The 13,758-nt window shown below is 41.5% G+C and overlaps 1 protein-coding gene and 2 non-coding genes across 9 annotated transcripts in view; 1 reads left to right on the forward strand and 2 right to left on the reverse strand.

Annotated features, from left to right (window-relative positions):
* ASH2L (ASH2 like, histone lysine methyltransferase complex subunit) overlaps positions 1–11,291 on the forward strand; it is a 23,670-nt gene extending 12,379 nt beyond the window's left edge. For 6 of the 7 annotated variants that reach the window (XM_010946310.3, XM_010946328.3, XM_010946319.3 and 3 more), the window contains 7 exons: positions 245–462; positions 4,399–4,566; positions 4,858–5,051; positions 8,069–8,161; positions 9,570–9,668; positions 10,400–10,459; positions 10,574–11,291. In XM_010946310.3, the coding sequence (XP_010944612.1) occupies positions 245–462; positions 4,399–4,566; positions 4,858–5,051; positions 8,069–8,161; positions 9,570–9,668; positions 10,400–10,459; positions 10,574–10,681 (940 nt within the window). In that variant the 3' untranslated portion in view covers positions 10,682–11,291. The other variant, XM_074353656.1, reaches the window with a different exon arrangement.
* On the reverse strand, positions 6,017–6,089 carry TRNAD-AUC (transfer RNA aspartic acid (anticodon AUC)). Its single transcript has one exon. It is a non-coding gene; the product is annotated as a tRNA-Asp (tRNA).
* A 1,930-nt stretch (positions 11,292–13,221) lies between the features above and the next one.
* LOC123614381 (U11 spliceosomal RNA) lies at positions 13,222–13,357 on the reverse strand. The gene has a single exon (XR_006721728.1). It is a non-coding gene; the product is annotated as a U11 spliceosomal RNA (small nuclear RNA).
* Between the last annotated feature and the right edge of the window lie 401 nt (positions 13,358–13,758).

Here is a 13,758-nt window from a genome sequence, read left to right on the forward strand (position 1 = left end):
TCTTCTCCTTTCTCCCCTCTGATGGACTGGTTCACTTTCGTAGATATCTGTACAGATAAATAATTTTCATGTCCCTGTTTTGCCTGCAGAGAGCAGGGTGAGCTATTTGAATACAATGAAAAGCATTTGAAGTTGCCTATATTCCAGCTGAAACCTAATTGATCAGAGGCCTTTCTTACAGAATTGAAGGCACTTGAGCTAGAGGGGGTTTTAGTTTCTTGATTTTATTTTTTCCTTTCTGCAGTGACCCTTTGTTTTCTGCTCAGCGCCTTCCCCCTCACGGCTATCCCTTGGAGCACCCGTTTAACAAAGATGGCTATCGGTATATTCTAGCTGAGCCCGATCCCCACGCTCCCGACCCCGAGAAGCTCGAGCTGGACTGCTGGGCGGGAAAACCGATCCCCGGAGACCTCTACAGAGCCTGCTTGTATGAACGGGTCTTGTTAGCCCTGCATGATCGAGGTGGGCAACCTATTCATGTTCAGGAGGGACCCAGTGTTACTTACAACTGTTGTCATTAGCCCTGTCCAGCCTGAGTCAGTCTGTTACCCTTCCCTCACCCCCGTCTCTACCTGGACTCAGCCAGATTGTGTAGGAAATAATGTCCTTCTTTGTCTCTTCTTACAACCTCTAGCTATTTATATATAGTATAACTTTTTTTTTTTAAACTTTCTAGTTTGAATGAATTTTAAACTTACAGTCAAGTTGCAAAAATAATACTTTTGTTTGTTTGTTTTGTGGGGGGGAGGAGAGGTAATTAGGTTTATTTATTTATTTACTTTTTTTTTCAGAGGAGGTACTGGGGATTGAACCCAGGACCTTGTGCATGCTAAGCATGCGCTCTACCACTTTGAGCTATACCCTCCCCACTAAGTTGCAGAAATAATAGAATTTCCATACATCCTTCATCAAGCTCCTCCTAATGGCAAGATCTTACACAACCATAGAACAATTACCAAAACCAGAAAATTAACATTGGTAAATGCTATTAATGAAACGAAAGGCTTTATTTAAATTTCACCAGTTTTTCCCCTCATGCCTCTTTTCTAGGATCTCACGTTGCATTCAGTTATTTCTCCTTCGCCTCTTGCAGTATTATTCAGTTATTTTGTTGAATATTCCTCTGAGGGTCTGTTTAACTTTTTCGCATGCTTAGACTGATTTTGCACATATTTTGGGAGAACCCTGCAGACAGGAGTCCTTCCCTTTGCGTCATCTCATGGGGCGGGTGATGTCAGTGTGTCTCGTTGGTTGTGTTGACGTGATCCCTTGGTGAAGGTGGGTTCTGCTGGCTCTCTGCCATCTTTCCCTCTGCTGTTAGTAAACATCTTAGGGAAAGATACTTTGAGGCTGTGCAAGTATCCTGTTTGTAAAGTTTTGCCCACTAACTTCCTTTCTCCGTGTATTATTAATTATTTCTCAGTGTGGACTTAGGTATTTAATTTTGTAGAGGGCATTTTATTTTGTTGCTCAAATTATTCCAGCTTTGACCATTAGGAGCTTCTTTAGGTTGGTTTTTATGTTTTCTTTGTTTTTTTTTTTGTTGGTGTTGTTGTTGTTGTTTTTAAGTTTTCTTTTATTGAAGTATAGTTGACTTAGAATATTATTTTCAGGTGTACAACATAGTGATTCGGTATTTTTATAGTTACTACAAAATAATGGTTATATTTCCTAGTGCTGTATAATAAATATATCCTTATAGTTTATATCATGCATCTGTATGTAGTTTGTACCTCTTAATCACCTCCTTCTCTTTTGCCCCTCCCTCTCTCCCCACTGGTGACCACTAGTCTGTTCTCTATATCTGTGTCTCTTTCTGTTTTGTTATATACGTTCATTTGATTTTTTTTTTTTTTAGAATCCACATGTAAGTAATAATAGAGTATGTGTCTCCCTGACTGACGTTTTACTAAGCAGAATGCCCTCCAGGTCCATCTGCATTGTTGCAAATGGAATCTTTTGTCCTTTTGATAAGCCCTATCTCTTTTTTTTCCTTAACTTTCTGGTGTCACAAGATGTTTTTGGCTCATCTCATATTTTCCAGTCTGCAGTCCAAGCATCAGCTACTTCTCCAAGGAGCCCTGGTTCCTTTGTTTGGAGAATGGTATTTAGAAGTGAAGATATAAGTGTTTGTTTGGTATGCTCACTGTTACAGGGTGTTGCTTCTAGGCGCCTCCCTCAGTGGACTGAGGTGGGAGATGTATGTACATGGTTAACTGACACATTCACACAGGCCTATACTGGGTTTACACTGATGCCTCGAATTTTAATTAAATACCATAGAGTTGTTCCAGCCTTCCACCTTTCCGTATTTGTAACTTCCTTCTCTAGCAGTGAGAAAGAAACCTGACTCTTAATTATCTACGATATATTTTCTTACTTGTTCATTTCTAACAGATTCAATAATACACATTTTTTTAATACACATTTTGTTTAAAGATGTACAAGTCACATTCTGTTTAATCCAAAGCTTGAGGTAGTTTGAGAATTGCTAACCACTGCAGGAAACATGCACTGACTGGATCCCGGCATGTATGTGCAGCTCCTTCTGTCCTAGGCTTGCGGTGTCCCAGCGGGACACTTAGTTTGGTTCCTATCTTCCCCACCTCTATCAGTGTGGTTCTGTTTCATTATGTTTTCCACTTGCAGTCCAGCAGGTTCATTTGTTAGTGTTCATGCCATTTGGGGTTCTCTGACATTTTGGGGGTGTATCTGTGTGTCAGGAGTGTCTTTGAAGGGCATGTGCAGCATCACTGGGGTTCTGAGAGTTACTGTTGTTCAAAAAGGTTTACACAGAGTGTTGCTCCTTCCTCATCCCTGCTACCCTGTTCTCGTTTCCTCTTTTTCTCCCACCACATTCCTTTCCCACTCACCCCTTACATGTAACCAGTCTCTTTAGTTTCTATTTTATCCTTGCTGTGTCTCTTCCTGCGCAAGTGAGCAGATACATGTGTATTTCCTTTTATCTCCTTTTTTCATACCTGACGGGCAGCCCACTGTAGATTATCTTGCATTGTGCTTCGTACAGTTACTCCATGCTGGTTCAGAGATCGTCCTCATTTTCTTCTTTTTTTTTTAGCTTCATGATGCACCGTTTTGTGAACATACATGGTTTATTCAACCACTCTGTATATGGGCATTTAGAGCGTTTCTAGGATTTTGCATTCACAAACAAAGGCAGTGAATGACTGTAGGCATGTGTGTTTTTGTATTGTTGGTGGTATATTTTCAAGGTAGAACTCTAGAAGTGGGATTGCTGGACCAGAAAGGTGAGCAAGGATATATGTGTGACTCAAACAGGAGGAAGCACCAGGTAAACCTACTCGAGGGACATTCTGCAAACCGAGTGACCAGCACCCTTTAAAATGTCACGGTCGTGAAAGACCTGAGGAGACATGGCAGGTAGATGAAACAGGGATCTTGGATTAGATCCTGGAACAGACAAAGGATATTATTTAGGTAATTGGCTTAACTTGAAGGTGACCTGTAGACTAGCTGGGTTTTTGTATGTGTATGTGTGTATGTTTTATTGAAGTGTAGTCAGTTTACAATGTTGTGTCAATTTCTGGTGTACAGTATAATGCTTCAGTCATATATAAACGTACATATATTCATTTTCATGTTCTTTTTCACCATAAATTACTACAAGATATTGAATATAGTTCCCTGCATTATACAGCATGAACTTGTTTATCTATTCTATATATATGTATCAGTTAGTATCTTCAAGTCTCTAACTCCCAGTTTATCCCCTCTCACCCCTGGCCCCTGGTAATCACAAGATCTCTATGTCTGAGAGTCTGCTTCTGTTTTGCAAATAAGCTCGTTTGTCTTTTTTTTTAGATACCACATATAAGTGATGTCGTATGGTATTTTTCTTTCCCTTTCTGGCTAGATTAGTTTTATAGTATTGTGTCAATGTTAATTTTCTGGTTTTGATAACTGTATTATGGTCATAAATGGTGTTAATATTTGGGGAAGCTCGTGAAAGACATGAGAACTCTGTACTATTTTTGAAAGTCTGAAATTGTTTCGGATATAAAGTTAAGTCTTCTAAAGGATGGTTGAATTCACATCAGGATCCAAACCTTTACAATCAGTTAGTTATATTTTAGGGAATCAATAGAATAATTAATTTTAACCTTCCATCTTAAATAATCACATTTAATAAAAACTGATTACCTGATGGCATTCTTCCTTTTTTTCCCCTCTTTCCTTCTCCGTTTATATCTTATGTTGAGACTTTTCAACCCCTGAGTGAATATTTCAAATTCCTCACCTGATATACCAACTTTTTATTTAGTTTTAGTGGCAGGCAGGAGACTCGTCTTTCTGTGGCAGTTGTCTCCAAGTATTCAGAGAATTTTCAGGCCTTTGTTTTAATCCCCATCACTGCAGCTCCCCAGTTAAAGATCTCTGATGACCGGCTGACTGTGGTTGGAGAGAAGGGCTACTCTATGGTTCGGGCTTCTCACGGGGTTCGGAAAGGTGCCTGGTACTTTGAAATCACTGTGGATGAGATGCCGCCGGACACTGCTGCCAGGCTGGGTTGGTCCCAGCCATTAGGTAAGCTGGGGCTATAATAATGGACAGTGGGGAGAGAGGTATAAACCAGCTGGCTAAGCTTCACAACTTCTGAGGTTACTGGATTATGGGCATAAAATTCAATTCCTGAATTGAATTTTGTGGTTTGTAATTCCTGGGAATATTTTTATAATTCTTTGCTTGTGAGAAGTAGTTTGTTAGCACTTTTACAAAATTGGTAAAAACAAACCAAAGAAAGAGTAGGATCTTTTCCTTTAGCGAACCAGGGGTGACTTGCATCCTGACTGCCTGTGTATGTTTTTATTGGGACAGGTAACCTTCAAGCTCCCTTAGGCTATGATAAATTTAGCTATTCTTGGCGAAGCAAAAAGGGAACCAAGTTCCACCAGTCCATCGGCAAACATTACTCATCTGGCTATGGGCAGGGAGACGTCTTGGGATTTTATATCAATCTGCCTGAAGACACAGAGACAGCCAAGTCACTGCCTGATACCTACAAAGATAAGGTGAGTCTGTCCTCCCCAGAGATGACTGAGCTTGAAGACCTGTGGCAGCCAGTGCCTGCAGCTGTGTGTTCTCTTGTGAGGCTGACTCATCTTTCACAGCTTTCCCCAACATTTCTTTATGAAAATTTTGAGACATAACAGAGTTGAAAGAAGTTAAAAGTCGGTGTCCAAATACCCATCACCTAGATTCTGCCATTAATGTTACCCGTTCATTCCTCCACCCGCCCACCCACTCATCCATCCATCTTTGTTAATGCACTTAGGAGAATGCTGCAGCTGTCAGTACAGCCCTCCCCACCCCACTCCCCACAAGTGCTTCAGGATCCGTATCATTAAATAGAGTTGAACTTTTGTTTATTTTTTTCTTTTGATATAAAATTTACATAATACAATGTACAAATTTTACATAAAATGAAACATACACATTTTAAGTGTACGCTCACTTGAGTTTGGCATTTGACCCAAACCCCTGTGGAGACGTAGAATCTTACATCCCAGGAAGTTCGCTCATACTCTTCCCAGTCATTCCCAGCTCCCACCCTCAGTGAGGCAGCCACTGGTTTGAATTTCTTTCCCCCATCATAATTCTATTCCATTAGTCTTGCTTGTTCTTGAACTCGTATGAATGGAACCATGCAGTGTGCAGTCTTTTGTTCGTGGCTTTTATTGTTCAGCATAACGCTTTCGAGATTCTTCCATGTTCTTACACGAATCTGTAGTTTGTTCTTTTATACTGCAGGGTAGTTTCCATTGTATGTCACCACAGTGTGCTTATCCATTTTCCTATTGATGGACACTTGGGCCATTTCAAGTTTGGGGTTATTATAAAGTTGCTATGAATAGTCTTGTACAGATAGATCTTTTTGTCAATGTGCTTTTTTTTTTTTTTAAGGTGATTGAGACTATTTTTTTGACCTTTATGGAGGGGGGAGTTACTCATTTATTTTATTTATTTTAATTTTTGGAGGAGGTACTGGGGATCAAACCCAGGACCTTGTGCTTGATAAGCATATGCTCTACCACTTGGGCTATACCCCCTCCCCCAGCCTCCCCTGTTTTTATTTATTTTTAGTCATTGCCTAGAAGTGGAATTGCTGGGTCAGTGTACATTTAGTTTTATAGGAAATTGGCGGACTCTCTATTCGCACTAACAGTGTATGACAATTTTGGTTGCTCCATGTCCTTGCCAGCATTTGTTGTCTGTCAGCTTAATTTTAGCCTTTTTGGTGGGTGTGCAGTAGTGTCTCGTTTGGTTTAAATTAGCATTCTTTGATGACTAATGATATTGAGCAGTTTTTCATATGGTTATTGGCTACTCATCAGTCTTTTGTGAAGTTTCTATTCAAATATTTTGCCTTTTTAAAAAATTGTGTTGTTATTTTTAATGAGTTGTTGTTCTTCATATATTCTGGATTATAGACCTTTGTTGGAATTGACTTTTTAAAAAATATTTTTCTCCTACTCTGATTTGCCTGTTCATTTTCTTATGGTGTCTTCTGGTGAACTGAAGAATTTAATTTTTATGAAATCTAGCTCAGATTTTTATGTTTGGTTTTTTGTTTGTTTTTGTTTGGGGGGGAGGTAATTAGGTTCACTTATTTTAATGGAGGTACTGGGGGTTGAACCCAGGATCTTATGCATGCTAAGCACACACCCTACCATTGAGCTATACCCCCTTCTCAGATTTCTCTTTTACAAGTCTGTTGCTTTCTGTGAATTAATCTCTGCCTCCCTCCAAGTCATAAAGATACTCTTCCATGTCTTCTTGGGAAACATGGTTTTAGCTTTTACATTTTAAGTTTTTGATCCACCTTGAATTAACTTTTGTGTATGATGTGGAATAGGGGTTAAGGTTAATTTTTTTTCCGTGTGGTTACTCATTTACTCTAGCACCATTTTGTGAAAATCAAATAACTGTAAGTGGAGGTCTGGTCCTGGGCGCTCTGTTCAATTGACATATTTGTTGATGCTTACTTACGCCAGCACCACACTGCCCTGATGACTGTAGCTTTAGGGTAAGTCATTAAGTCAGGTAGGGTCTGTTCTCTGAGCTTGTTCTGGTAATCAGCAGTCAGACCACGATGTATTATTAGTGGTATCAGTGTTGACTGCCATCACCCCTCCTGCCACCGAGAACCTTAAACCACATGAATTCCTGGTTGTACCATACACAGAGGTCTGCACTTACCTTGAGGATACTGTATGAGTGTAAAATTATTTATTTTTACTTATAATAATTTGTTTTTAATTTAAATGAGCAACTAATATGTCCATAAAACAATGCTATGGATCTGTTCAAAAGCTACCTCTAAACTGATACAAAATGACCTTAGTATATATATATCATTGAATGAAAAAGGCAAGATGCAAAACAATATATAGTATGTTATCATTTCTATGCCCTTTTTTGCTTTTTTTTGTGTTTTTGCCTGGTGTGGTCTTAATTGGGTTTTTTTGACAATATTAACATAGGCCTAGACTTCGTAGAAAGATAATAGGACACTGGAACTGCAATTGCGTTTGGCTACAGGAAACTGAGTATTGAGGGACATGGTGAGAGGGGAAGAGATTCTCTTCAATTCAGTGTTCTCGTATAGCGTTTGAGCTTTTTCTCACCATACTTAATATACGTATGTGCAAGGAAATTCAAACATTTTTTTAAATGCCGTATATTTATCTGAGAGTGAATAGTTACTTAGACTGTTGGGAACCAATAAGAAAGGAGTGACCCCAAGACCACCTGTGGGGGAAACCGGTACGAAACTAGGAGGGAAATGCCCTCAAAATCTTAGTAAGGGCCTTTTGTGAAAATGTGTAACAAACCTGTGCCATCTGGTAATTTTTAAGAAGCGCATAGTTCACAGTCTAACAAAGCTGATTCTGCAAAGATTTTTAACTTCTGTTCAGAACATAAGGACTCAGTGCTATTTGTGTGAATCTGGCTTTTTTAAAAATTTCATGATGATGTAGCTAATGCTTTAATGTTCCTTTTCTTTCATTCTCTCTTGGTTTTCAAGGCTTTGATAAAGTTCAAGAGTTATTTGTATTTTGAGGAAAAAGACTTTGTGGATAAAGCAGAGAAGAGCCTAAAGCAGACTCCCCATAGCGAGGTGAGTCACGGGCAGCAAAATGTCAGAATCAGAAGACTCTGAAGACGGGGCCCAACCCCCTTATTATAGAAGAGAGGACATTGAGGCTCACGGGGGGCGAAGGGGTATCCACTGACGCAGCACAGAGCCAGTGCGCTCTCCTGCCTGCTGTGTTTGGCCCTTTCTGGGGTGCCTGCTGCTGCCAGGGGAGGGGTGACCTGGGTTCTTAGAGAAAAGGATATAAAACAGCGGTCGAATAAGAATGTCTGTGAGCAGGTGAGGAAGCAAGTCCGAGATGCTTATTCCTTATCAGAGGAGAAGTCAAGTCAAAGGGAGGAACCCTGGAGGAGGAGAGGCTTGGCCTCGCTGGGTGACCCCGGGGTGGCAGGAGCTTGAAGGCTCCTTCAGTGTCTTCGAGAACTTTCCCTCTGTCCTTTCTCCAGGGTGGCTGGGAACATGTCTGCCCAAGGTCACAGCACAATCAAAGAAGGGCTGGTACCTCTGCACCGGCCACTGGGGCCACAAGCAGACGGAGGCGGGGAGGAAGGCAGCTCTGAGCTGGAAACATTTTTTTCCATAAGAAAACTGTGAAGCCACCTGCGACAATAATAGAAGTGGATATGGGAGAAGTAAACCAGGGTTCCAGTTGTTTCTAGGGAAAAAATAGTAGAGGGAAACAGTTAATCGCTCTAAGGATGATACAGCCAGAAAATACAGCCAGGCAGAAGATAGCGCTTGCTGGGAGAAGAGGCAGAGAAATTTCCTTCAGAAAAAGTAGCCTTTTCTGAAGTCCATTTGTAGGGTGAAGGGAGAATGTTCAGGATGGTTTCAAGAGAGAAAGGACAAAGAAATGAGAATTCAGAGACTTTGACAGGAGGTCCTACAAGATTTTCAAAGTAGAAACGCTGAAGTAAGACCCTGAGGCCAGGGAAGGGGGACAGATAAATAAATAAGCTCAGAAGAGTCTAGTTCCAAGGGGTCAGTGGAAACGGCCGATTACTTTTTTTTTTTTCCCCAGTTCTTTTTTGGGGGTGGGGTGGGTATTAGGTTCACTTATTTATTTTTAGAGGAGGTAGCGGGGATTGAACCCAGGACCTTGTGCATGCTAGGCATGCACGCTACCAGTTAAGCTATATCCTCCCCGGACCAATTACTTTTTATAAATGCAATGTAATGAATAATAGAAGGTAGAACCGTTTGGTATCAGTAGCAGAGGAATTCAGAAATTCCTGAGGACCAACTGGAATAGAGTACGTAGACAGACTGAAAAATCCGAGGTATTACATGAATGTCAGGCATGCCTGTTACAAGCTGTGTGCTGTTCTTCGAATTCTTTAGCAGTCCTGTCACCAGACTGGTGATAAAGGATTCTCCAGCTTCATTCTTTTTTGATCTAAATTCTGAAGTCAAACTGTGGTTTTTGTTTCAGATAATTTTTTATAAAAACGGTGTCAATCAAGGTGTGGCTTACAAAGATATTTTTGAGGGGGTTTACTTTCCGGCCATCTCGCTCTACAAGAGCTGCACGGTACGTATTAATCATCTGTTCCTCCCATGAGCAGGACTTGACGGAGAGAGAGGAATGGTTGCGGGGAAAGAGCCACTGATCAGCTTTCAGAAAGAAATCTGAAAAGCCTGCGAGTGAGATGAGAATGTGCTCCTGCTTTTACTGTCTTTCCCAGAAACACGTGGGTGCTTCACCAAGAATTTGCTTGGATAAATAAAGGTCATGGAATGATTGTAACACATACTTTTCCTTTGGAGGTTACTGTGGTAAATGTTACTGTTCAGTGCAAAGGATGTAAAGTATATACGGACACAAAGCAATTTGATGTTACATGCCATGCTAACCGACCATTAGTAACTTACTTATATTGATTTTCTTTTTTAAAAAATATGATCCAGCATGAAGAGGAATATTATTAGAGCCTCTTAGTTTAAAGAAAAAACTTAATTTGAAAAGGCAGTGCCTGGAGACCTCCATGTCCTTCCATGCTGTCAGTAGCTGCCACTGAAGTGATACAAAGAAATCCTTAGGTTATAAACAGAAATCAACACAGGTCTGTTTTATTTACCTGATACCAGGTGGATATAGGGTATTGCCCACTTTTGGCAATATTAATATATGTTGTTTTTTCCAGTTATACCCTGAAGATCACAGCTCCATTTAGAGAGAAAAATTTCCCTTGTCACATTTTAAGTTTTTCACTACTTTCTTCTTCTGTTTCTTCGTGTCTGCCTGGATTGAATTTATCCTAGGTCTCCATTAACTTTGGACCGTGCTTCAAGTACCCGCCAAAGGATCTCACTTACCGCCCCGTGAGTAACATTGACCATGTCTGCACGCTACCACCCCTCCCCCCCAAGTCTCTGTTGCTTCTTGCTGCACTTACTCATCTCACCTCGTTTCTCCGTTCCCTGTTCCCCCCGCAGATGAGTGACATGGGCTGGGGCGCGGTGGTCGAGCACACTCTGGCTGATGTCTTATATCACGTGGAAACGGAAGTGGACGGGAGGCGGAGTCCCCCGTGGGAACCCTGACCACGTCCTTTTTTCTTGGCAGACATGGACTTTCTGGGGAATATTACGAGGGGGGTTTGGTTTTGTTCTTTTAACTGTCGCAAACATTTTCCCGGAGCTACCGCGGAACAGGCTCTGCGGTAGCAAATGAATGGTGGGGCCAGGTGTGACGCCTGCCCTTGGACACGCTCTCCCGTCTGTGACCGAAGGCTTTTACTTTGTGTGCCATATCCCAGCAGCTGCTGACCCCAGGGCCCCAGGAGCTCCCTGTGAAACCGGGGCTGTGCCATGTACCCCACCAGCCGAGCCCTGTTATCTTCCTGTGCTTTGTAAGGAGTGGGTAGTCTCATCCAAGTAGCTAACTCATACAGAGACGTTTCCTCCGGTGGGCGTTGCCTCCGTCCCACCTGGTTCCCGAGGAAGCGAGAACAGCTGAAATCAGTGGCTGTACATTCCAGACCCATCTAAAAGCTCTTTCGTGTGGGTGTGTTTTTATTATTAATGTTGGGATACGATTTTGCACACTGGGCTCCCCGAAACTGCTAGGTCTGTAGGACTGTAATTGTGAAAGGCACTTGCTTGCAGCTTTAACAATTAGAAACTCCTCCCAAATAAAACTTGTCTTCCGGTGTGTGTGGCACTTTGCTTCCCTTTCAGGTTGGGGTCCACGTGGTGACCGTGTCGGAAAGGTGGGCATTCTGAGGAAGGGGCGCCAGCGTTGGAGGAAAGAGACAGGTTTCTGTGTCAACCCCTCACCCATTGCTTCATTCTCTCCAGACTCTCAGCCACCCCCTCCATCCTGGGAAAGCTGGACTCAGGACCGTGAGCAGGGGTTTAAAAGGGTTAATGGTCCCCTCCAGCTCCTTCCGATGAGCCTGCATGTTGGTCAGTGCAGGTTCTCTTCCTGCCATGCATATCTTTCTTTGTAGTCGCTGACGATTATAGGGCAGTTTTCAGAAGACTAAAAACTGGAATGTAAGAATGGGCCTTCCCCTGGGATCCCTCAGTGTTTCCCTGGCCCCCTCTGTTGGGTACTGTTTTTTTGTTTTGGGGAAGAAGGTAGTTAGTTTTGTTTATTTGCTTATTTATTTAATGAAGTTACTGGGGGTTGAACCCAGTATGCTAAGCACCAGCTCTACCACTGAGCTGTACCCTCCCCTCAACAAATGGATCTTTTTTGTTGTTGTTTGTTTTGGGGTGGGGGTAGGTAATTAGGTTTTAATTAATTTTTTAATGGAGGTGCTGGGGATTGAACCCAGGACCTTGTACGTGCTAAGCACGTGCTCTACCACTGAGCTATGCCTTCCCCTCCCTGGCCCCCTTGAATCCATCAGTCGCAGTGCCGTCCTCCCAGGATTGCTCCAGACTTCTCCGAGTGTAGCAGGTGATGGGAGAGTGGCTCACCACCAGGTAGGGAATATATTGCTATGAATCACCACATATGATTCCTGTTTAATAAATCTCCCAAATTTCAAGTGACTATTGGTATCTTAACACAAAAGCTTTGACTGATGTATTTGTCTCTTAGTGAATCACCCAGGCTCTTTGTTTTGGCTGTCTCAACTCTCTTAATAGGAAACCCCACAGAATCAGTCTGATCGCAGGCTGGGGTCTGTTTATTCGTGGCTGTTCTTGGTCATAAAGCTTCTGGATCCTCAGAGTTTGAAGAACTTGAGTAAATGAGGGTGGTGTTACTTAGAGGAAACTGGGGGTAAATTCTTTGTAATGTACATTACCACATATATAAGTTGTACACTCACTCTCCATTTAAGTAAGATTAGGATTTTGTACATTCCGCTTTCATAAATCAGAGATTCCAGAAGTAATGATTTTTGCCTGTTGACACTTCATATTCTGTGTGTGTGTTTGGATAAGTTTCATTTGAAGGGCTCAGAATACCTACTCTTCATGTAGACCTACATAGAATGGTTCCTGTACACAGATCATCACTGACAACTCATTTTATTCCACTGTAGAGTTAAACAGGTGAGAAAGTGTCTCCCCAGGCATCTCAAAGACACAGTTGCATATTTGAAAAAGGCAGATTATAATTGAACTCAAAAGCCATGGTGTGTGTTGAAAGCCCATTTCTTTATTGTCCGTGTGTTCTCTTGAAACCAGAGTATATGTTGCTCTGCACATCTTCCACTTCTTCTTAGGTGGGTGTGGATGATGATTCTGTTCTACATGTATTTCTACAGTTATCCCCTCACTCTGAAGCCCCTGGCTGGATCAACATTTCATCTATACCCAAAATAGACTACTAAGGAATAATCAGAATAAATAATAATAAATACCTCTATCAGTTGTAAAATTTCAGTACCTCAATAAATACCATCATTTCTGCCACTGCTAATTTGTTTAATAAATAAGCTAGAGCTCTGATTACAAATGGTCTAAATCATCCATGCTGTTAGCACTAGCATGGAAAAGCTTCAAGTGGTAATGGCTGGGTTTTCCTCCTACTTAGAGATTGTAGCCAAATAACTCCCTCTCGGTGTATATTTTTAAAGCATATTCTCTGAATCCTGGGAAAGGATTTGTTTTTTGTTTTTGGGGTGGGGGGGGCTCCAGGACCAACGATCACCAGCTCCCCAGGTACCAAAAAATTATGCTTCCGCAATCTCTTGATGTTGATTCCGCACGCAGAGCAATTGAGCTGCCCTGCGTGGGCCGCTCACGACAGAAGCCCATTTTAGGGAAAGGATTTTATCACCATATTACCCTGTCTTCCAAACTGTCTCCTCAAAATAGTAAACATTGACCTGTTTAAGCAGATAAATTGGCAGCCCCAAGTCAGACTGAGAGGTGATACAATTGACTGTGAACTAAAGTTTCAGTTCCCATTTTAGGTCTAAACAGTCACTAGTGGGAAAGTAATAAAATTTGATTTCATTTAACTTTGTCTTAGTAGTACCATTCATCTTTGGTCATCTTTGGTCCTGTCCTTTTAATTAGGTGAATAAAAATCTTTGGTCATAATCGTCTTCCAATGCCCATTAATCAGCTTTCAGCCATAGTTCTTTTAAGAACCAGTTTAGGCTTGTGCTTATTGTGTAAATTAAATTTTTAGGAAAGATTAATGTTAACAGGTCCTA

The sequence above is a fragment of the Camelus bactrianus genome, chromosome 26, assembly GCF_048773025.1.
Source record: "Camelus bactrianus isolate YW-2024 breed Bactrian camel chromosome 26, ASM4877302v1, whole genome shotgun sequence".
Lineage (NCBI taxonomy): Eukaryota > Metazoa > Chordata > Mammalia > Artiodactyla > Camelidae > Camelus > Camelus bactrianus.